We start from the raw sequence: 21,629 nt of genomic DNA, 5'->3' as shown, positions 1-21,629 counted from the left end.
TACCAAACTCAAACTAAGATATAAAATAGCATAATGCAAGTATACATTTCTTCTAAAAAAACAGAACGTTTAGAATATAATATTGATCTCAACTTCATTAAAGGAGTACACAAGGACGTGGTAAAATCATTTAACTTACCAGCACACACACAGTGCATCACTACCCAAAAATAGCCGCCTGGGTCAAACTGAAACAGAGGAAGTACATTTTTTTCTGTTTGTGAAAATTCATACTCGTTGCTCTGTAGCTCCCCTACATGGGGATCCTAGGAAACTGCAGTAGAAGCAAACTAAATAACAATTCAGAAATATGTACATGCCTGATGAGAGGTCACAGACCTGAAATGTTAACTCTGTTTTTCTCTCTCTACACAAATGCTGTCTAAGCTGAGTTTTTTTCCAGTGTATTGTTTTTGTTTCAGATTTCCAGTGTTCACAGTATTTGGCTTTTTGATGTATGCTGCTCTCAAAATACTGCATATAAATTTTAGGAATACGGAAAAGCTATTAGGGCCACAAGCCCATTCCTTTCTTGACAAATTCACCCCATTTGTCTTCTCGCCACAACTTATTTACACCACATTAACTGCATCAGAACTCAAGCACTGCTAATGTGCAGATTTATCAGAATAATCTAAAGTAACTGTTATATTGGTCAGAATATAAGTAGCATACCATCCACATGCAATGCTTTCCAGAACATTTAAACTCAAAATACACTGTGAAGGCTTAAATTAAAATACCCCAACAATATCAGCCAACAAATCTGAAATCAATAGATATTGTTAAGCCAATGACTGGAAGCAGGAAGAGAACACTTTAAGCATTAACTCATCTCTCATGGGCACAGTAATTGGCTGTAAGTGGGTGTACATTATTACATCATGTATACTTGTAGCCACAAGCCAGTGATCGGAGGCCCTGGAGATTATACATTCTTAAAGTTCTCATGTAAGGTTACTGCTTTACTTTACGCAATTAGTACTAATCCTAACCAGGATTAAGATGGATGGTTTACTAGTTTAATGTTTTTACAATACTTAAAAAAAATGGATAATACTGGTTGAAACACCAGAAACCTGAGCATTTGTGGACCCAATTTAATGTGGAACTTGCTGTAGCGACCTCATTCTAAATAATTAGATAATTAAAAGAGGTGTTCACATTGGCAAGGAACTTAACCATACAAATCAAATGGTCTGAGATTCAAACCGGTCAACCTTTGATGGTGACAGCGGGCCTCTGCGTCCCTGAGTTAAAGGTGGAAGAAAAACTGTGCAAGTTTCTCACTCTTATCCAAGGATGTTTGTCAGAAGCACAAGCAGAGGCTTGGAATCAGGTCTTGCTCACACAGGAAGTGGATTACAGCATGGGGAGACATGAATTTACACATTTGAATTTCACACTATGCATACAGAAATATGCCATGCATTCTCAAGGCTCAATTAGAATCGTTTTGGCTTAAAAGGCTATGTAATTAGTACTTCAGTGCGTGGGCTTGCTGTGGCCTGAAGTAATAAGCTACCGCTTCTTTAATATAATTGCCCACACAAGGTGCTCCAGTTTTCAGCTGAGATCATAAGGGGGGGTTGAGGGTGGGGAGACAAGGATCGGATCTCGCGTCAGAAATCAGTTCAACTCGATGATGCAATTAATTTAGAGCATGGAAATGAATATTAATTCCATTATCTTCTAGGCTTAACTTTCCCTAATTCTGCTCCTGCGTGCATTTGAGCCAAGTTCATTCAAGGAGATTGTCTCCTCCTGGGATTTCATTGTTAATAAGATTTGGTACCAATCTGGGCACAATTTTTATCTCCATAATATACAGAGCACTAAGAGATAAGCACGTTTAACCCTTCCAGTGTTGAAAATGAGTTTATTCTGGATCCTGAAAGCAGGCTTTGCCAATGGTCAGCTATTATATCACCTCAGGAGTTTTACTCATTGGTAGATTTATCTCCTTGTTCTGCCAGGTGAGAAAATCTCAAACTTTTAACTCCGTGCTTATGAATTTTCTGATGGATGAAGAAAGGTTTTATTTTCTTTAAAAAAAAGCTAATTCCACCTCATTAATTAGATAGTGGAAGCCCAGAGGGAAAGAAAATACATTATTATTGGAGATAAAAAGATAGGATAGTTTCAATTAAAATGAAAAAGGTCAAATTAAAGTCAGCAAAATAAAAGTAGGACAAACAGGCAGTAGGGGAAGGAATGAGGGAGCAAGCTGAATAGTGTTTTAAATTGTGTTTTAAAATGTTTCTTTTCGATCTGGAGGATTGATGTTACTGAAATAAAGCCACTCAGATGGTGGCAAAGGTGTAGCTTTATTATAATGACCAAGTGTTTATTACAGTTACTTGTGGCCGGTGGAGGGCAGTAATTTACTTTATCCTGTCAACAATATCAGAATAATGAAGATGCAAGTTAAAAAGCAAAATACTGCAGATCCCGGAAATCTGAAATAAAAACAGAAAATTCTGCAAATACTCAGCAGGGCTGGCAGATGTGGAAATAAAAAGACAGTCAATTTTTACAGACGATGATCTTTCCTCGGGACAGAAACGTTGAGCTGCATTTGCATTCCAGGGTCCTTATACTGGGTTAGAATTTTGGGTTGGGAACCCAGGGTGATGGCAGGACCCTGGGAGCAACTTTGGAGGAGGTGGCCAATAAAGCCGTCGCCTAGGGAAGCCTGGCCAACTAAAGATGATGGGTGGCCTCCCAAGGCTAGAGGGCTTCAAGCGCTGAAAGTTGGTGGCCCCGCTGTCAGAGGTGGGAGCTGCCGGGACAGGAAGGAGACACAGCGATTGAGCCCCAAGTTGGAGGGACTCTCTGAGTGTCCTTTTATAAATACAAAGAGGCCACAGCTGCCAAACTGTCATTGTGGAAAGGTGACCCTTCCTCTAGATGGCCAGTGACCACGGCTGCTATGACCAAGGTGGATGCAGGGTGGAGGGGGTTTCCTTGCAGGGTGGATGCAAGCACCTCTGCCACCCTCAGATTTGCTGCTCAGTGGCAGTCTCCATCCCTTGGCTGTGTTTTGGCCTCAGTGGGGGACCCACGTGCCAAAGGGAACATTGCAGTCGGTAACAGCAGAGTGACCTGATTAGACTCTTTAGGTTGTCATCCTGAAACCCCCAATCCAGTTCGTTTCAAAATGGTATGGAAACAGGTGGTAAAATGCTGACAAACTGGCATGCCCACCGACACAGACGAAAGAAATGTCAGCTTGTTAACTCTGTTTCCCTCTCCACAGATGATGCCAGACTTGCTGAGTATTTCTAGTATTTTCTGTTGCTATTTATTCTGGTTTAGAAAGTGTTGTCTTTTATTTCATGTGAAGGAAGTCCACTTTATTGCATCGCCAACTACTAGATTTTTCAGCTGTTTTAATCCTTAGAGCACAAATCCAGCAGTTAAAAAATACAAAAAAGTATAAATTTAGATTAATTATCAGGATCTAATTATAACATCAATGTGTGTTATGGATAAAGAATCATTCTAAAGTGCACAGACATTATTCATTCTGACTGGCTTTTTTCTCAAACTAACATATTTGGGAACAGTGGCATAATTCAATTTATCCCGAGTTACTCAGTCCGTAAACTTGATACTAAACAAGAAATTATTTTTGATTTGTTGGGGAAAATGAAGAAAACCATCATTGCTGAAAAATGAAACAAGCTATCAAAGCACATATCATGAGATCTTACAAGAAATTACCAACAGTAATGGGGAAACGATAATTTATACAGCATTTTTAAAAAAAATTCTTTCATGGGATGTGGGTGTAACTGGCAAGACCAGCATTTGCTGCCCATCCCTAATTACCTTTGAATTGAGTGGCTTGCTAGGCCATTTCAGAGGGCAATTAAGAGTCAACCACATTGCTGTGCGTCTGGCGTCACATGTAGACCAGACTGGGAGAGGATGTCAGATTTCCTTCCCTGAAGGACATTAGTGAACCAGACAGGTTTTTACAACTATCACCATTACTGAGACTAGCTTTATTTTCAAGGTTTATTAATTGAATTCAAATTCCACCAGCTGTCGTAGTGGGATTTGAACCCATATTCCCAAAGTATTAGCCTGCGCTTCTGGATTACTAGTCCAGTGACATTACCACTACACCATTATCTTCCCTACTCCTAGGAGGATGCTGATTGGTTGGCAAGCAGGATGGTTGGATACGGTTAGTACTTTGCCTGTTGCAAACAGCCAAATGGATCAGCTATTTGATCCAATCCGTCAATCATTGGTGCATATGTCCCATTCAGTCTGTGCTTGCAAAACTCAAAACACTGGGCAGAATTTTCTGCTTGACATGCGGGGGGGGCTCGATGAAGCTCGATGTGCGCCAGCCATTAATTAACAACTAGGTAAGGCCCTTAAATCGTCAATCGATGGTGATTTTCAGCCGCCCGTGCGATCTTCGGGTCGGCGCACGGGCGCAACGGGCAGGCAGGTAAGAGACTTTTTGATGAAACTCATCCACAGGCGGGATAAGAGGGCTCAGTGGGGTTGTCAATTTGGTCTGTGAGTATTTATTGCAGAATGTTTTTTAAAACTTGCCTGTGTGATCTGTAACAATTCAGAATGAATTCCAGCAGCTTTCTGTGTACTTTGAACCTTTAGGTCAGCACCCTGCAGTCAGGAATCTTTAACGGGCCTGCAGCTTTCCGGAGGCCTCCATTTAGCCTGGGTACAAGTTCTGAAATGTCCACTGGAGGCAACTCCTTGGAGTAGAAAGGGAGGGCTAGAATAAGGAGGAGGCCAGGAGTGGACAATCAGCCTCCAGTGGAGCCATCTTTGGGAGGCCAAGCGCATGCACAAGGGTCACAGGGCCAAGAGGTTGTCCAAGGTGGAAGGGGCTGCAGAAGACCCCACTATCCTGCTGCCAGGGTATACAGACGGCAAAGCAGCTACCTCAATATGACTGAGGTGCAGTGCCGAAGGAGGGTCTGACTGTCAAGGGAGACAGTCAACAACATCTGTCAGATGATTGGCTCTGAGATCACCCCGAACTGTGTGGGCGGACATCCCATGCCAGTGACTCTGAAGGTCACAGTTGCCCTCAACCTCTATGCCTCTGGTTCCTTCCAGGGCTCGGTGGGTAATCTTTGTGATGTCTCCCAATCAGCTGTCCACACTTGTATCAAGCAGGTCACAGACATTTTGTTCAGGCATGCATTGATCTTCATCCACTACTGTTGGGACCAGGCAAGCCAGACACAGTGAACCAGAAGCTTTGCAGCCATGGCTGGCTTCCCCCAAGTCCAGGGTGCTATAGGCTGCAAACATGTGGCCATCAAGGTGCCAGCAGGTGAGCCCAGTGCCTTTGTCAACAGGAAGGGCTTCCACTCCATGATTGTGCAGATAGTGTGTGATCACAGGATGCTGATTCTACAAGTCTGTGCAAGGTACCCAGGCAGGTCCCATGACGCCTACATCCTCAGATACTCCCAGGTGCCGGGGCTCTTCAGTGCTCCTGCTTGGCTTGATGGATGGTTGCTGGGTGACAAGGATTTTCCTCTCAGAAGATGGCTCATGATGCCTCTCCTCCATCCAATATCAGAAGCTGAGCAGCACTATAATAGGAGCCATGCCTCCACAAGTGCTGTGGCGGAGAGAGCCATCAGTCTTCTCAAGATGCACTTCCGATGCCTGGACCACTCAGGGGGCACACTCCAGTACCCTCCAGATCGTGTGTCGGTGATAGTGGTCGCATGCTGTGCTCTTCACAATCTTGTGCTGGAAAGGGGGGACGCAGTGGACGTTGATGCAGTGGATGCGGCTGCACATGATGAGTCCAGCACTGATTCTGAGGATGAGGAAGCACAGGGGAACGATGAGGGGAGAAACGCTGACCCGGGACTACACCAAGGAGGCAGGGACGCCGGGGGCACTTTAATCCAATGAACCTTCAGCTTGCTCCACACAAATGGATCAGGAGGACCAGCCTTGCCTGGCGCTTCCATACTCGGCACTTAAGTGCTAAATCTGCCAGGTCATCAGCTGCAACTAAGGGCTTTGGACATAAACCACAATGTCCACTCAAACACGAATGGCATGTATGTAAAAACATACAAATGCAGAACAAAGGAGCCACCCTCAGCCATGGTAACACATCTGGTTTTAATTTTCATAAGTTCTCACAAAGGCAAAACAAAACGTTATTCACGCAGAAACAAATAATAAGTCTCTAATCTAGAGCCAACACAAAAGCACCAGTGAGAAACTCGTGGTGTGCTTAAGGTGCCTTATGCTTACATTTACGGGTGCTAAGTCTTGGTGCCGCCCCATCACTCAGAGTGACATCTGAGCCAGCCTGCTGACTCTGCTGTCCTGTTGGCCTCGAAGACCTTGGCGGTCGTCCTCTGGCCCATGGAGCCTGTGCTGGGCCCACCTGGGAGGGATCTGCCAGATCCACAGCTGACCACGAGGACAGTGGATCAGTTAGCATGCACACAGTGACACACTTCATCCCTTTCCCCCTGGCTCTTTATGCATTCAACCTTCCAAAGCTTATGGACACAAATATTGGTGGGTGGCAAACAGTCAGGCTTACATTATAGGCGGATACAGACGGGCTGGTCAGACGGCCTAAGGAATGCCAAATGGAATGTTACGTGAATAAGTGTGAGATGATGCACTTGGGCAGGACAAACAAGGCACAGGAATATATGAGGAATGGTAGGACCCTGGAAAGTAAGGAGGATCAGAGGGACCTTGCAGTGCATGTTGACAGGCCCATTAAGTTGGTGGGACAGGTACATAAGGTGTTTAAGAAGGTAAATGCTACACTTGCCTTTATTAGCCAAGAAACAGAATATAGGAACAGGGAGGTCATGTTCCAAGTGCAGAAAATGCTAACTAGGCCAAAGCTTTGGTTCTGCATGCAGTTGTGAAATGCGCATCACCAGAGGGATGTGATTGGAGTGGAGAGAGTGCAGAGGTCGCTGACCAGGGTGCTGGCTGGGCTGGAGAGTTTTGACTTATGAGGAGACATAGCATAGACTGGGGTTATTTCCCCTGGAGCAGAGGAGATTGAGGGGTGACATTATTGAGGTTTATAACATTATGAGGGGCATTGATAGGGTCAACAGAAAGGAACATTTCCCCTTGGCGGAGGAATCAGTAACTAGGTGGCATAGATTTAAGGTAAGGGGCATGAGGCTGACAGGTAACGTGATGAACAACATTTGCACACAGTGTGTTAGGAATGTGGAACGCACTACCTGAAACCCTCCCAACATGTAATAAATAATTAGATGTGCAGTTGCGATGCCATGGGGATAGTGCTGGGAAATGGGATAAGGCGACTTTGGAAGATGATTGACGCGCACATCTTCGAAGGGCCGAGGGAGGTATCTATGATCCACACCTCTGACTCTATCAGTCTGTGACCGAGCAATGTTGCAACTATAACAAATCAAACAATCGTCAGTGCTATGGATGTTGGGAGGGCATAGCGGATGTCACTGTTGGCCTCAAATACCTGGCTGTTCCACCCCAACCTCACCGACACCAGTTGACCTGGACGCATGGCGCCTCCAAGCTCCAGTGCCTCCTGCTCGAAATGGCTTAACATCATGAGCTGGGGCTGGCCGCCTCCAGTCCTCGGACGCTCACACACATTGTGAGCCTTCTTCTCCTGAAAAACAGAGAAAACCATTCATTGCGGCAAATTGCACATGGACTCTGCCTGCGCACGCCGCACCCCAACCACAGTGGCCCATATCAGGCCTCCAGTGCCTCCTCTCCCTGCTACTGCTGTTCAGCCACACAAAGATAGTGTGCCTGCCGCTGCCACCACCACCAAAACAGGAAGGGATTCTACGTCCATCACTTTAGGAAACACATGGTTTTAGCTCCCTAGCAAGAAGGCGCAGCTACATGCTGTGTCAAAGGCAGCTGATGGTTCTTGGCCACGAGACCTTGAGGCTCCCCTTCCACAATCTCATCAATGTGAGTAGGACATGTGTTGGGGTTCTGAGTATGCATCTAGCTGCATCTCCTGCAGGTTGCCCCCAGACTAGTCATGTGCGACTAAGAGCAACGCATGGTGCGGGGGAGAACTCATCTCCTCATGAATCACTCAGGCTGATCTAAGCATGGGCACTATCTGCTTGGCCACCCAGCGTAACAGAGATGCACAACATGACTCAATGCAGTCACGACAGTAAGACTTGGGGTGGGGGGGTGACCTCAAAGGCTAAGGCTACCTGCTGGGTTAAATGCCCAATGCTAACATGGTACTCACTCTTCCAGAGCGCAACAAATCGTTGAAGCGCTTACAGCGCTGGACCCAGGTACGCCGCACCACATCACGGGAGCTCACCACCTCCGCCACCTTCTCCCAGGCACATTTGGTCATGTGGGGGGGCCTCCTCCTCCCATCCTGGGCAACCAACACCTCCCGCCGTGCTGCCACTTCCTTGAGGAGGGCAGCAAGACAGTCATCAGCCTTGATTGCGGGCACTGATCGGGTCCGTGCCCGCCCAACAGGCAGAAAATTCTGCCCATAGTGTCCAACATTAGATGTGATTCTGCGATTAGAGAACACCTGCTAAACCATCATGATTGCGCTAAGTATTACGCTGAAAACCAATTCAAGATCATCAGTCGGGCTCACACGGTAGCTCACTTACACATGCTAGAAGCCACATATATTCACACAAGGTCCTGCCCTTTGTAGACAGAAGGAACATGTCCATACCCTGCGCCTTTTTAAAAACTAAACAAAAGCTTAGGGGTCAGTAATTCCCTGGTTCTTTCCTCAGAGCAAGGCTTTGACTAGAGTCGACCTGGCTAGTTTGAATCTGAACAAAGCTGGGCAGCTAACTATTACATGCCACATTCTCCATGGCAATATCTCCACCAGAGCCCACTTGTCAACCAATCAGCACTTTCTTCTCATGCAGTATAAATTGTTGTTCCCGTCATCATTGGTAATTTCTTACAAACTATCTTGATGAGTGCAAAAAGCTTTGATAGCTTGTCTCTTTTTTTCAGCAATACTCAAGTTCTGTACTACCAAACAACTATTTAAAATCATCTTTAATCAAACATTTTTGATTAATTGATAGAGCATAGATATAAATATCATTCATAAATTGTTCTCAAAAGTTTTTGCATCGCAGCACATTGTAAAGCACACCGATAAACCTTAACAGCATATGGACATGATGCATGAAACATAACTTATGACTGAGAACTTGTTTCCTCTGAACATTTGAATAGTGACAAACACGGTGACTGAGGTAAATAGTGCATAGGCAGAGGCCACTCACTTACCTGAGGGTCATTCAATGGCAAAATGACAGCAGCTATGAGAATCATCAACTCGCTGAAAGAAAAGGAGTCGGTTAGAAAAAAATTAGGAAGCTCCAGCTGTGTTTTTCCCCCTATACCACTGAGATCAGGAGCTAATAATTCCTTAGCAATGGAATTCAGTATAGTCTGTGTGGTATAGATAAATGGTTAAAAGGTTGCTTTCACAAAATAGTCATTTGACCCATCAAACTTGCTCTGCCAGTTTTTAAATTTGGCAGGATTTTATCTTTTACATGCTAATACTGTGCCCCTTTTGCTGAAACAATAATTTTTGTTGCAAGTCTGTATCTTGTTTGCCGACCTCAATTGCTCTGCATCTGTCATCTGCTGTAGTATCTCACTCCAGATCCTCAAAACTGTTCGAAGTTTTTCTGGATTCACCTTCAACTGGTTTAACGTGCAATAAGGTTCTGACTTATACTATGGTGTAGTTCCAAGGGTTCAAGCAGCCCTCCAGATACCTTGCTTTGGTGGGTACACCACATAAGCCTGGACAAGGCTTGCTGACATGATTGTATTGTACTGGGTATTAGCACAAAAGTCCACTGTATTCACTCACCTTCATGTACATTTTCCAGCAAGGGTTACTGTAATCAAGAATGGGGATCCTGGTGATATTTTCTTATTCACTGTCCATTGGCACCCATGACAATAGCATTGGGGTGAATTGTAGTTTCCAAGATTAACTAACTGAGCACAGATCAGAAATTACACTTGCAAACCCCTCATTACATAGTTCAGCTGCATCCGGGTATAGATTTACCCACTGACTTGAGGAAAATTTTGATCAAACTGAATTTAACAAATTGAACATCGTGTGGAAACATCAAGATATTGACTCCAGATTTTTTTTTAAAAGCACAGACTGCTTTAAACTGCTGGTTCCAAAAGCCTAAAAGCCTTTTGGTGATCAGTCCAAGACTTTATAATTTGAGCTTGCATCTGAAGGTCACACAGTTAGTTTTCTCTTACTTCTTCTGGCATTTTCCTACGTTTACTCCATTTTATACTACAGTGCTCCCCCAAAACAGTTCAACATTCAACAAAAATCCATTCACTTGTAATCCTAATAATGACATTTGACAGATATGGGCAATGGTACTGAACAAACTTACCTGAGAAATTTAATCAAAGACAATTTCTGTGTAAAAGAAATTAAAAATCACAATTAAAAGCTGCAGTCAATGATCATTTTTAAAAAAAATTTCATTAACACAAGATCAACATTTAAGAGGAACATGTCCAAATGTGAAACATAGAAATCATAACACAAGATGAGAAAATCTGACCTATCTGGTGGTACTGACTCTACAGTGAAGCCATCTATTATAATCACATTTCCTTACTTTTTTCAAATATCGTTTAATAGTTTTCTTCAAGTGTTAATCTAATCCCCACTTGACTGTCAAAATTCACCATTTTAAAAGCCACTTGTTGTAATGGACTCCACATTTCAATAACCCTTTGGGAGAATAATTTCTTCTAACCTTCCCACATAGCTTTTGTGTTCACAAGGGCAAGGAATGTAAATACAGACAGCAGGGGCAGAATTTCCCCCCTTCGGAGTGGAGGGGAGTTGTTGTGCTGGCGCGTGCAGGTGCACTTCCAATCGGTGCCCCCAATTGCGGGCTGCGGCACCATTTTGCGCGGGCGGGCCAATTAGGGCTCGCCTAGCGTGACGTTCGCAGGGAAGGGCTGTGCTCTCCCTGTGCAGGCGGGAGGGGGGGGGTGGGATCCTTAAAATCGAGAGTGTGCTCTTTCGCGCATGCACACGAAAGAGCGCAAATCTCCCTGGGGCTAAGTGCAACCTCAGGGAGATCGACTCTACTTTCAACAATATTAAAAATAGAAAAAAAAAATTCCCTTACATGTCTCCTCATGTAACAATGTCACATGAGTTGGGAGATGTTCATAATTCCATAACAACTTTATTAAAATATTTAAAACCCTACATGAAACATTGTCCCGCCAGTGGATGAGGTTTCATGTTTTTTCTATTTGCCGCCGGGGCTCCTGTTTCTATTTGCCGCCGGGGCTCCTGGCCTGCCCACCAACCTTAAGGTTGGCCAGGCAGGTCCTTCAATTGCTTAATCGATCCAGTCAATGGCCTCATTTGGCCACTGACAGGTCGGCGGGTGCCCAGCTGATTTTGCTGCACCCCCGCCTTCCTGAAAATTTAAATGGTGCGGGGTGACGTCAGGAGTTCCGTCCGACATCATCCCACGTCAGCAAGCGGGCCCTGCCACCCCACTTGCCGATGGCAAAATTCTGCGCTTTGCAACATGTTCTGATCCTGCTCAAAGAGAAGCACCATCTTGTACAACAGCACAACACTTTTTATTGGCTATTCTTCTGGCTCCTGCAAGGGACAAGTGCTAATTCAATCCTGGACTCTGCATTATTTTGCACTGTCAATTTGTGCTTATTAGAAATTAGATTGAGGCTGCCACATTTTACTTTGAATCCTAAAAATCCTCAGTGAGAGAAGGTGCTCAGTAAACAAGTGCAACAGATTCAAAACCATGTCCTAGAACCATATTGTTGCATTCATTTTTTATTGTCCATTTTCCAAGTGTTTATGATTCTGTCACTGGCATGTGGATGATGCTGGGAAAAACACTTGTACTCTCCTTCTCTAGCCTCCCCAAAGGTAGTGATTGTGATGGCTACTGTCCTTGTAATCTTTTGTGGGAGCATTATAACATTAGACAGGAAATTGCAGGCATTTGACCCAATAACAAAGAAATGGCATACTTCCAAGTTAAAATGACATGTAACTTGAAAGAGAGTGGTGGTGATGGTTTCCTAACATATTGCTGCTTCTATCCTTTTTGGTGGGATTGGGATGTGCCATTGAATTAAGCCACAGTGTGCTTATGGTGGAGGTGGGTGGTGGGTGTTAATCAAACTCAGTGACAGAGTTTTGTCCTGTACGGTGTTTACTTTCTCAAGTGTTGTTTCAGCTATACTCATTCAGGTAAGTGCTGAATGTCAATCATACTCCTGACTTGAGCCTTGCAGATTATTTAGAATCTGAGAATTAGGCAGTAATTTGCAGAGCATCCAAACTCTGTGCTTGCTCTTCTGTAGCTCATTGTTGATATGGCTGGTTCAATTAGCCTTCTGGGCAATGGTGGCTGCACAATATTGATGCTGGGTAATTCAGTGATGGTAGTGCCACTGAAGTTCAAGCAAAGGTGTTTTGGCCTTTTCTTGTTAGAATGGTTATTGCTTGGCATTTGTGCTATGAATATCACCTGCCACTAGTCATCCTAAGCTGTATGTTATTGGCTGCTGTAGGCTGGCATGGGCTTCTTCATTATTGGTAGAGTTCCAAATGGAGCTAAACACTATGGAATGATCAGCGAATAACTCAGCTTCTCACCTCAACAGTAGGAAGGGTCAGCTCTGACTTTCTCACAAGTCCCAACAACTTTCCTTTGTGGTGTATGTATTTGCATGTGACCGAGCACGGCAATTCTTGACTCAAGATCTTCAGGTACATGGGATCTGGAGTGCAGGTTTTGCTTCCTTTTCTTTTCTTCTCTGCTGCCACTCTGCCTCATCATTGAGACGTTGGGACACAAAGCATGATGCAGCTTGATGGATGAATGTCGCCGTTCTGAACAACTCGTAGCAAGCTCCTCCCAGTCATTAACATCAATGCTGCCCCGCCACAAGGAGAACTTTAGAAGCATTTTCTTTACCCTCCCCTGGAACATTGGCCACTTGAGAGTTGAGTAAACAGGACCTGACAGGGGAGACAGTTTTCAGCCCTCCGGATACAGTGTCTGGCCCAAAGTTGATTTTGCAGGAGCTTTGCCCTAATGCTTGTGGACTGGCTTCAACAAGTACACTAGTATTTGTTTGACGGTCCTCCCGTTGAATCCAGAGAATGTGGCTGAGGCATTGCTGCTGGAATTTCTCTCACCCTCTTTTATGTGTCACTGATATACAATCCAGATCCCACTGCAACACTGGAATGTGGCGACGCCGGCTGCACTGTACGCTAGAACTTCTGTTGACTTGAAGAGGTCTTTGTTGTCAACAAGGACTTTGTTTGTAGAAGGCCAGTATTGGATCTCCTCATTGATGGTGGCCTTTTGAGAGAGGTGGCTGTCAAGTTATGGGAAGTGCTCAACAAATTCCAGAGTCTCTCCTTCAAAATATAAGGGATGTGGAATATTTGCCTCACCAGGTGTGGGTTTAAACTTATTATGGACCATGGGTTTTCTTTATGCATCATTCAAGGACAGGCCAAGTTTCTTGTATGCAGAATCAAAGAAATCAAGAGTGGCTTGCAAATCTGGTGCAAAGTAAGCATTGATACCGCAGTCACCCGCTAACAGTAGAACACACATATCTATGGTGATTGGTTTAGTTTTTGGCATGGAGACGACAGAGGCCAAACTGCTTATGTCTGAACATAAGTTGCTTGTAATTCCTTCCAATCTAACATACTTTATTTGATAGTCACAGTGCTGCTCTCCTGTAGCCTGGCAAGGCCCAATGCACGTTCATGTTCCATTCACCTCAGTTTTGGATTTTATTTGTGTGTGAGACCCTTTAATTATGTGAGCTAATTTCATGCCCTTTTGTTCTTTTAATATCTTTCCACTGCCTCACTGAGAGACTTTTTGTATGGTACCTACCAGTTTTTCACCTCATTAGAAAAGCTACTCACCATTAAACCTAATCAACTCCTCTCTGTGACAAGGGTCACTCTTAATTTCCACCTCGTTCTCTCTCTCTCCCCTTTCCATTTTGTTCAGTCCTATTAAGGGTGTTGGGTATTCTGGTTCAAGTTCTGACAAGCATTCTAAACTTAAAAATGCTAACCTGTCTTTTCCCTTCATGGCTATGGCCAAACTTGCTGCCCACATGTAGCATTTTCATTTTTTTATTTTAGATTTCCAGTGACTGCAGGATTTTTCTTTTCAGTGTCACAACGTTGGTTCGGCAAAAATGAAATGGCATTTAAATGGCACAGCTTCACTGATAGCTGGCAAATTATACTGACCCACTTTGAACATTGGATCACATGAAAGCTTGCAAAGGGTTTAACTCACCTTCTTTAGTGCACATACATCAATTCATTACCAACATCAGTCTAAAAGCCCAAGGGTGGCAGATTATACTTGTACTTTTAATGAGGTTCATGAGACTCCATTCATGTGCTAGCAATAGCTGTTATACTGGAGCTAGCATTACATGAAAGGATATTCAAGCTATTGTTTGTGCAGGATGTGAGTGAAAGTTAAACAGGGACAAAATTCTAGAAGAACTGGTACAGCCAGCTATACTAAAGTTAGGAGTTCAAGCTATGCTGAAACCAGGGTCAATTGTAGCAAAATGATAGCACATCAACATTTGGATATTTAGACCACCAAAACATCATTCTCTAGAAATACGGAAGCATTTGCCAATGTATTCAGGAATTTCAATGTAGTTAATAAATAAAGGTCCAACATATGGTGAGGGAGACAGGAACCCAGAAGGAAAAAAACAGTTCAAACCAGTACTCTTATTTCACAGTTTTACTGGTGTTCCATTTTAAGATATACAAGACCTGTTTGGACCAGTATTCGCATTTCCCAATTTTTATTGTTTTTCCCTTCTAGGAAGTGCTTAGATAGCTCTGGCTATCATGGTGTGGGGCAAGCTTAATGGAGTAGCTAGTCTTTTCCTGCCCAATCCCATACTGAATGTTTAAAACAAAAAAAAATCTGTCCCAAAACAGCTCATCAAAAGGAAAACACTACCACTATTAGTCTGTACCTCTTTCCTGATAATTTTCAGGAAGATGCTGACAATAACCTCTGATGTATTCTGAAGCAGCAAGAAGAACGGAATAGGCTGGAAGACATAAATAATAAGTTAATGAAGAGATCAAGGTCATCACTTTCCAAACTAACAGTAGCCTGCTGCAATTCTGAAATCTCAAAAAAACAGCTGAATGGTTTATGAAAAGGGGAATTTAAGAAAGAGTCATGACCTGACTGGAAGTGCCCAGTCTTTTGCAGATGCACTACGCTTGCCATTTGAATAGTGGAAAGGGAGGGTGGAAAAAAGAGCTTTAAACGTATTTGGATTCATACACACATGCACAATTAAGCGACCTTAAATAAGCCCAAGCTATTTTCATTTTTAGTATCAGCATGAAGCAGGCCTCTTGAATTGAGAGGACATTAAGCAATCAGGAATGCTTGGCACTCCACCTAATGGCACTGTTAAGAACTGAAAGCAAACTGAGACATCTATAGTGCTGGCAACCAACAAGAGGGACAGCCTATCCAGACAGAGTAACATCAAAGGCCACAGGAAATAGGCTACACATGCAATAAGAGAAACCTGGCCTGGCACATTTTTATATACTGGACTTTTTAAGCCACAGGTTAATGGAATCATAACAATAGAAGAATGGAATGTGAAGTATTGTTACAAGGAGGTAAAAATGGAAGACGTATGTACCCCATGAATGGTGTTGACATAGCTCTGGTTGGAGTTCAAAGAGATTTATAAGTTTTAGGAGACTCGACACATCCAGCCAAGCTGCAGCAACAATCTATAAAACTAATAGGATATCAAGCTACATAACTAAAATTGTAGAATATAGGTCAGAGGAAGTCTGTAAATACTCCGGTCAAACTGCACCTTAAATGTTGTATCTCATTGCGGTCACAAAGGTATAAGTGAGACCAGTGCCAGGAGAGTGCAGAGAAGCACCAAGAAGTGGTCTGGTAATATCAACAGTCTAAGATATGTGGAAACTTGGTCTTTTCTCTCTGAAAAGAAGGCATCCAAGAGGTAACTGAATGAACATTTGTAAAAGGTGGTTAGGGATGGGAAAGGTAACTCCAGGATATTACTTTAAAGTAAATTGGGTGAATAAGACTAGGAAACATAGGATCAATCTAGTAAAAAATAAATTCAGGACTGACCAGGATATTCTCCCTCACACAGAGTGATCAATGCATGGAATGATCACAAATAACTGTAATCATTGAACAAATACATGGCTGCAATGTGGAGATTTTAGGGTCTTCCTGGATGGGTGAATTACAATGGGTTGAAAGGCCTTGCTCATCTGTAATATTTTGTGATCACTTGAGATGAGAAGCTGCCTTTACATCTGTAACTAAATAATTCTGCTGGGCTTCCCAGGTTCCTGATGATAGTGAACATTAGAAGTGACTCACTTAAACAAATATTTCAAAGTGAAGCAGTTCCACTTCTGACTGGAGATGGGCATCTTTAATATTTATCTTTAAAGTGGCGTATATAATATGAACACATTCTAACCAAAGAATACTTTTCCCTCTTCCAAAACAGATCATTAGACTGTCAAACAATTCCATTTACAGGGCTGCTGCATGGAGCTTTCCAGGATAACTATTTTGTTAGTGATACAAGAGGCATGGATTTGTTAAGCGCAATGTTTGACTCAAGGGCTTGGCTGATTGAATAAAGAAAATGTGGTGGATGCGGTGTATATGGATTTTCTGAAAATGCTGTGTCTAACAGGAAACTTGTTACAAAAACCTGGTGTACATTTGGATGCTGTCAGTGCTTAAAATGAGGGTTTAAACAATGTGTCAGGCTTTTCTTTTATTCATTCATTTAGGCCAGCATTTATTGCCCAACCCTAGGTGCCCTTGAGAAGATGGTGGTGAGCTGCCTTCTTGAACTGCTGCAGTCGAGTCCAAGCTAGTCAGTGTTTTACAAGAAAAATCACTTTACACCACTGGTATTGGATGCTGTCACTGTCATCCAATCAGACGTGTGCTGAAGGATAGGGACCCATTCAGAATAGACAGAGGGTTGGGCTGAAAGGAACAGAACCAGGCCAGCAGGAGTGAAAATGCCACAGCCAATCAGGATTATTTGGATGGCAGGTCTGAAACCAATCGCAAACTTGACATAGAAAACAATTAAGATGAGCTGACAGCTCAGAAGATACTTACGAATTAGGAAGGCCATTTGGCTATTTGAATATATTTATCCAGAACAACCTTATTTTCTCCCAATTGCTGTATCTAATTGTTTCTTAAATGATTCTAGGGATTCTGTTTCCACCATTCTGCTCAAAATCTAGATGACATGTTTGATCTCACTCTACATGAAGACAAATCTCTTCATGCCTCACCTTTTACTAATTTGACCTAATAGAATCATAGAACTGTTACAGCACAAGAGGGGGGATTCGGCCCATTATGTCCATGCTGGCTCTCCTAAGGAGCAATTGGCATATTGCCACTTCTCCGGCCTCTCTCCACATCCCTGCACATTCTTCCTTTTCAGATATATAGAAAACTTAGAAAATGTATGGCACAGAAGGAGGCCACTTCATCCATTGTGTCTGCACCGGCTGAGAAATGAGCCACCCGACCTAATCCCATTTCTAGCACTTGGTCTGTAGCCCTGCAGGTGCTCTTCCAGATAACTTTTAAATGAGTTGAGATTTTCTGCCTCTACCACTCTTTCAGGCAGTGAGTTCCAGGCCCCTAACACCCTCTGGGTGAAAGCACCTTTTCTTCATCTCTCCTCCAATTCTTTTACCAATCACTTTAAATCAATGCTTCATAGTCACTGACCTCTCTGCTAAGGGAATAGTCTCAATCTAGTCTCTCACAACCTTGTACACCTCAATCAATTCTCCCCTCAGCTTCCTCTGTTCCAAGGAAAACAACACCAACCTTTAATCTTGCTACTGAATTCCAGGTAGGATCTTGCCTTAACCATTTTGCTCAGCATAGAATTACCTTATATACCTCAATAAGGCCACATCTCAAATGCCTCCAATCCACATTGAACATACAAAGTCTTTGTAGTCTTTCCTCATAACACAAGGTTCCTGGCACTAGGAGTCACTATGAGTCATGGTCCTTCTCGGTATGTCTCCAGCACTTAATTTTCTCCCCTATTTTTTGATATCAAGGGCTGAACACTGTACTAGAAACAAAGTCTGACTAAACTATTGCACAGCTTAGTAGTAAGGGAGTGCAAGAGGAGCATTAACAGGTAGGGCCATTGACAGGTAGAGAGCGCGAAAGGAGCGGGGCCATTAACAGGTAGAGAGCACGAGAGGAGCGGGGCCATTAACAGCGAGAGAGCTCGAGAGGAGCGGGGCCATTCACAGGTAGAGAGCGCGAGAGGAGCGGAGCCATTCACAGGTAGAGAGCACGAGAGGAGCGGGACCATTCACAGGTAGAGAGCTCGAGAGGAGCGGGGCCATTAACAGCGAGAGAGCTCGAGAGGAGCGAGGCCATTAACAGCGAGAGAGCTCGAGAGGAGCGAGGCCATTAACAGCGAGAGAGCTCGAGAGGAGCGGGGCCATTAACAGTGAGAGAGCTCGAGAGGAGCGGGGCCATTAACAGTGAGAGAGCTCGAGAGGAGCGGGGCCATTAACAGCGAGAGAGCTCGAGAGGAGCGGGGCCATTAACAGCGAGAGAGCTCGAGAGGAGCGGGGCCATTAACAGTGAGAGAGCTCGAGAGGAGCGGGGCCATTAACAGCGAGAGAGCTCGAGAGGAGCGGGGCCATTAACAGTGAGAGAGCTCGAGAGGAGCGGGGCCATTAACAGCGAGAGAGCTCGAGAGGAGCGGGGCCATTCACAGGTAGAGAGCGCGAGAGGAGCGGGGCCATTAACAGTGAGAGAGCTCGAGAGGAGCGAGGCCATTAACAGTGAGAGAGCTCGAGAGGAGCGGGGCCATTAACAGCGAGAGAGCTCGAGAGGAGCGAGGCCATTAACAGCGAGAGAGCTCGAGAGGAGCGGGGCCATTAACAGCGAGAGAGCTCGAGAGGAGCGGGGCCATTAACAGCGAGAGAGCTCGAGAGGAGCGGGGCCATTAACAGCGAGAGAGCTCGAGAGGAGCGGGGCCATTAACAGCGAGAGAGCTCGAGAGGAGCGGGGCCATTAACAGCGAGAGGAGTCTGAGAACAGCTTGAAAGGAGAGAATAATAATCAAAGTAAGAGTCACAGGGCAACAGGTAAGTGATTTCTTCGTGAGTATTTTGCTCCTTTATCTTTCAGAAGTATGTAATTTATCAATAATTTTAAGGTTTTATTGGAACTATTAAGGTCTATAGGCAATAGTAAAGATAATAGGGAGTAGTAGGGTCTATTAATTATAAATTAAGTAATTAATTAACTAACACATAATAAAGATGGCAGGACAAGTGATATGTTGCAACTGCAGTATGTGGGAATTCTTGGACGCTAGCGTGATCCAGGGTAAATACGTCTACAATTAAGTGTCTGCGACATGAGGAGCTTCGGCTCAAAGTCTTTGAGGTGGAGGCAAAGCTGTAGACACTGCGACAAATCAGGGAGGGGGAAACTTACCTGGCACTTTAGTCCAGGAGGTAGTCACACCCCTTAGGATGGGCAGAACATCAGAGTTGGACAATGGTCATGGATAGGAGTGTGTGACTGTAGGTCAGACAAGTGTGGGGATCCAGCATGTAGTGATGGAGGAGTTTCAGCCCCTGACTTTGTCCTATGTGTATGGGGTGCTTGCTACCTGTGTGGATGAGGAGAAGGACTGCAATATGGATGAGTGGACTGAACATGGCACCGTGGCAAAGGATGCTGTTCAAGTGGGTGAAGTGAAGAGTAATATGATGGTGATAGAAGACAGTGTAGTCAGGGGGATAGAAACTATTCTCTGCAGCTGCGACAGACAGCTCCGAAGATTGCGTTGCCTGCCCTGTGCCAGGTTTAAGGACATTTCCTCATGGATGGAGAGGAACTTGGAGTGGGATGGGGACGATCCAGCTGTCGTGGTCCATGTGGGAACTCACAACATAGCACCAGCAATGATGTTCTGCTCAGAGAATTTGAGGAGTTAGAGTCCAAATTAAAACATAGAACATCAAAGGTAATCATCTCTGGATTGTTACCTGAGCCATATGCAATTGGCATAGGGTTAAAAAGATTAGAGAAATAAATGTGCACCTCAAAGAGTGGTGTGGGAAGAAGGGATTTCAATTCATGGGGCACTGGCATCAGTACTCAGGGAAGAGTGAGCTATTCTACAGGGATGGGCTCCACAATTGGGATAGTATAATGACGTGTGACAGGAAGGGACAGAGAGTTTACAATAAATGGCTATCAGCGGATAAGATCACTGCAGGGAATAGAAGTAAAAAAATGAAATTAAAAGGTTCTTTATCTGAATGTGCAAAGCATCTGCAATAAAATACAGGTAAATGATTTAGAACTAATCACCACTACTGAAATATGGTTACAATGTGATCAAGATTGGGAAATAAATATTCCAGGGTACACAATATTTTGGAAAGACAGACAGAATGGCAAAGGAGGCGGGGTGGTCCTCATAGTAAAGGATGACATAAGGACATCAGTGAGAAAGGATCTGGCCTCCAAAGATCATGAAGTAGAACCAGTATGAGTAGAAATTAGGAATAGCAAAAGTCAGAAAACCATGGTGGGAGCAACTTATACACCTCTAACAGTAGTTATATCGTTGGGCCGAGCATTAAACAAGAAGCTATTGGAGCCTGTAACAAAGGAAATGTAATAACTGTGGGGAACTTTAATCTTCATATAGACTAGGACAATCAAATTGGTAAGAATGGTCTAGAAGATGAGTTTGTAGAGTGCTTTTGTGACAGTTTCTTAGAGCAACATGTAGTAGAACCAACTAGGGATATAGCTGTCTTAGATCTAGCAATGAAGCAGGGTTAATTAGTAATGTCATAGTAAAAGACCCACTGGGAAATAGTGACCTTAAAGCACTCAATTCCATGTTAAGTTGGAAAGCGACATGATCCAAGCGTGAATGAAAATCTTAAACTTAAACAAGTCAATTACAAAATACAAGGGGAGAACTGGCTCAGGTAAATTGGGTAAATAAATTAAAAGATATGGAGGTAAAGAAACAATGGGAAACCGTTAAATAAACAATTCAAAACGTTCCAACAAAAATATATTCCATTGAAGAATAAGAACTCAGCAAGAAGGACCCATCCATAGCTCACTCTGGAAGTTAAGGATAGTAATAGATTAAAAGAAGCTTACAATATTGCATAAAACAGTAGCAAATCCGAGGGTTGGGACTGTTTTAGAAGGACCACCAAAAAGTTGATAGAAAGGGAAAAAATAGAATATGTAAATAAACTGTCCAGAAATATAAGAACAGATGGTAAGAGATTTAATAGTAAGAAATTATTCTAAGTAAGGAACAAGAACAGCTGAGCAGAAACGAACCTGGGTATAAACCTCACATTCGGAGCCGAGTTTGGAAAAAAAATGAACCATAACATCACA

At 43.7% G+C, this 21,629-nt stretch overlaps 1 protein-coding gene across 4 annotated transcripts in view; it reads right to left on the bottom strand.

Annotated features, from left to right (window-relative positions):
* Positions 1-21,629, bottom strand: part of LOC121279373 (transmembrane protein 241-like) — a 218,613-nt gene that overhangs the window by 170,794 nt on the left and 26,190 nt on the right. For all 4 annotated transcript variants that reach the window (XR_005943375.1, XM_041190569.1, XM_041190571.1 and 1 more), the window contains 4 exons: positions 15,118-15,195; positions 10,455-10,480; positions 9,301-9,352; positions 140-188 (listed from right to left, as the gene is read on the bottom strand). Coding sequence is in view for 3 of the 4 variants with exons in the window: in XM_041190569.1 (XP_041046503.1) it covers positions 140-188; positions 9,301-9,352; positions 10,455-10,480; positions 15,118-15,195 (205 nt within the window). In the remaining variant the exon portion in view is untranslated. The remainder of the gene's footprint in view (positions 1-139; positions 189-9,300; positions 9,353-10,454; positions 10,481-15,117; positions 15,196-21,629) is intronic.

Source organism: Carcharodon carcharias, chromosome 6 (genome assembly GCF_017639515.1).
Source record: "Carcharodon carcharias isolate sCarCar2 chromosome 6, sCarCar2.pri, whole genome shotgun sequence".
Lineage (NCBI taxonomy): Eukaryota > Metazoa > Chordata > Chondrichthyes > Lamniformes > Lamnidae > Carcharodon > Carcharodon carcharias.
This window is presented reverse-complemented; position numbering and strand designations above follow the sequence as displayed.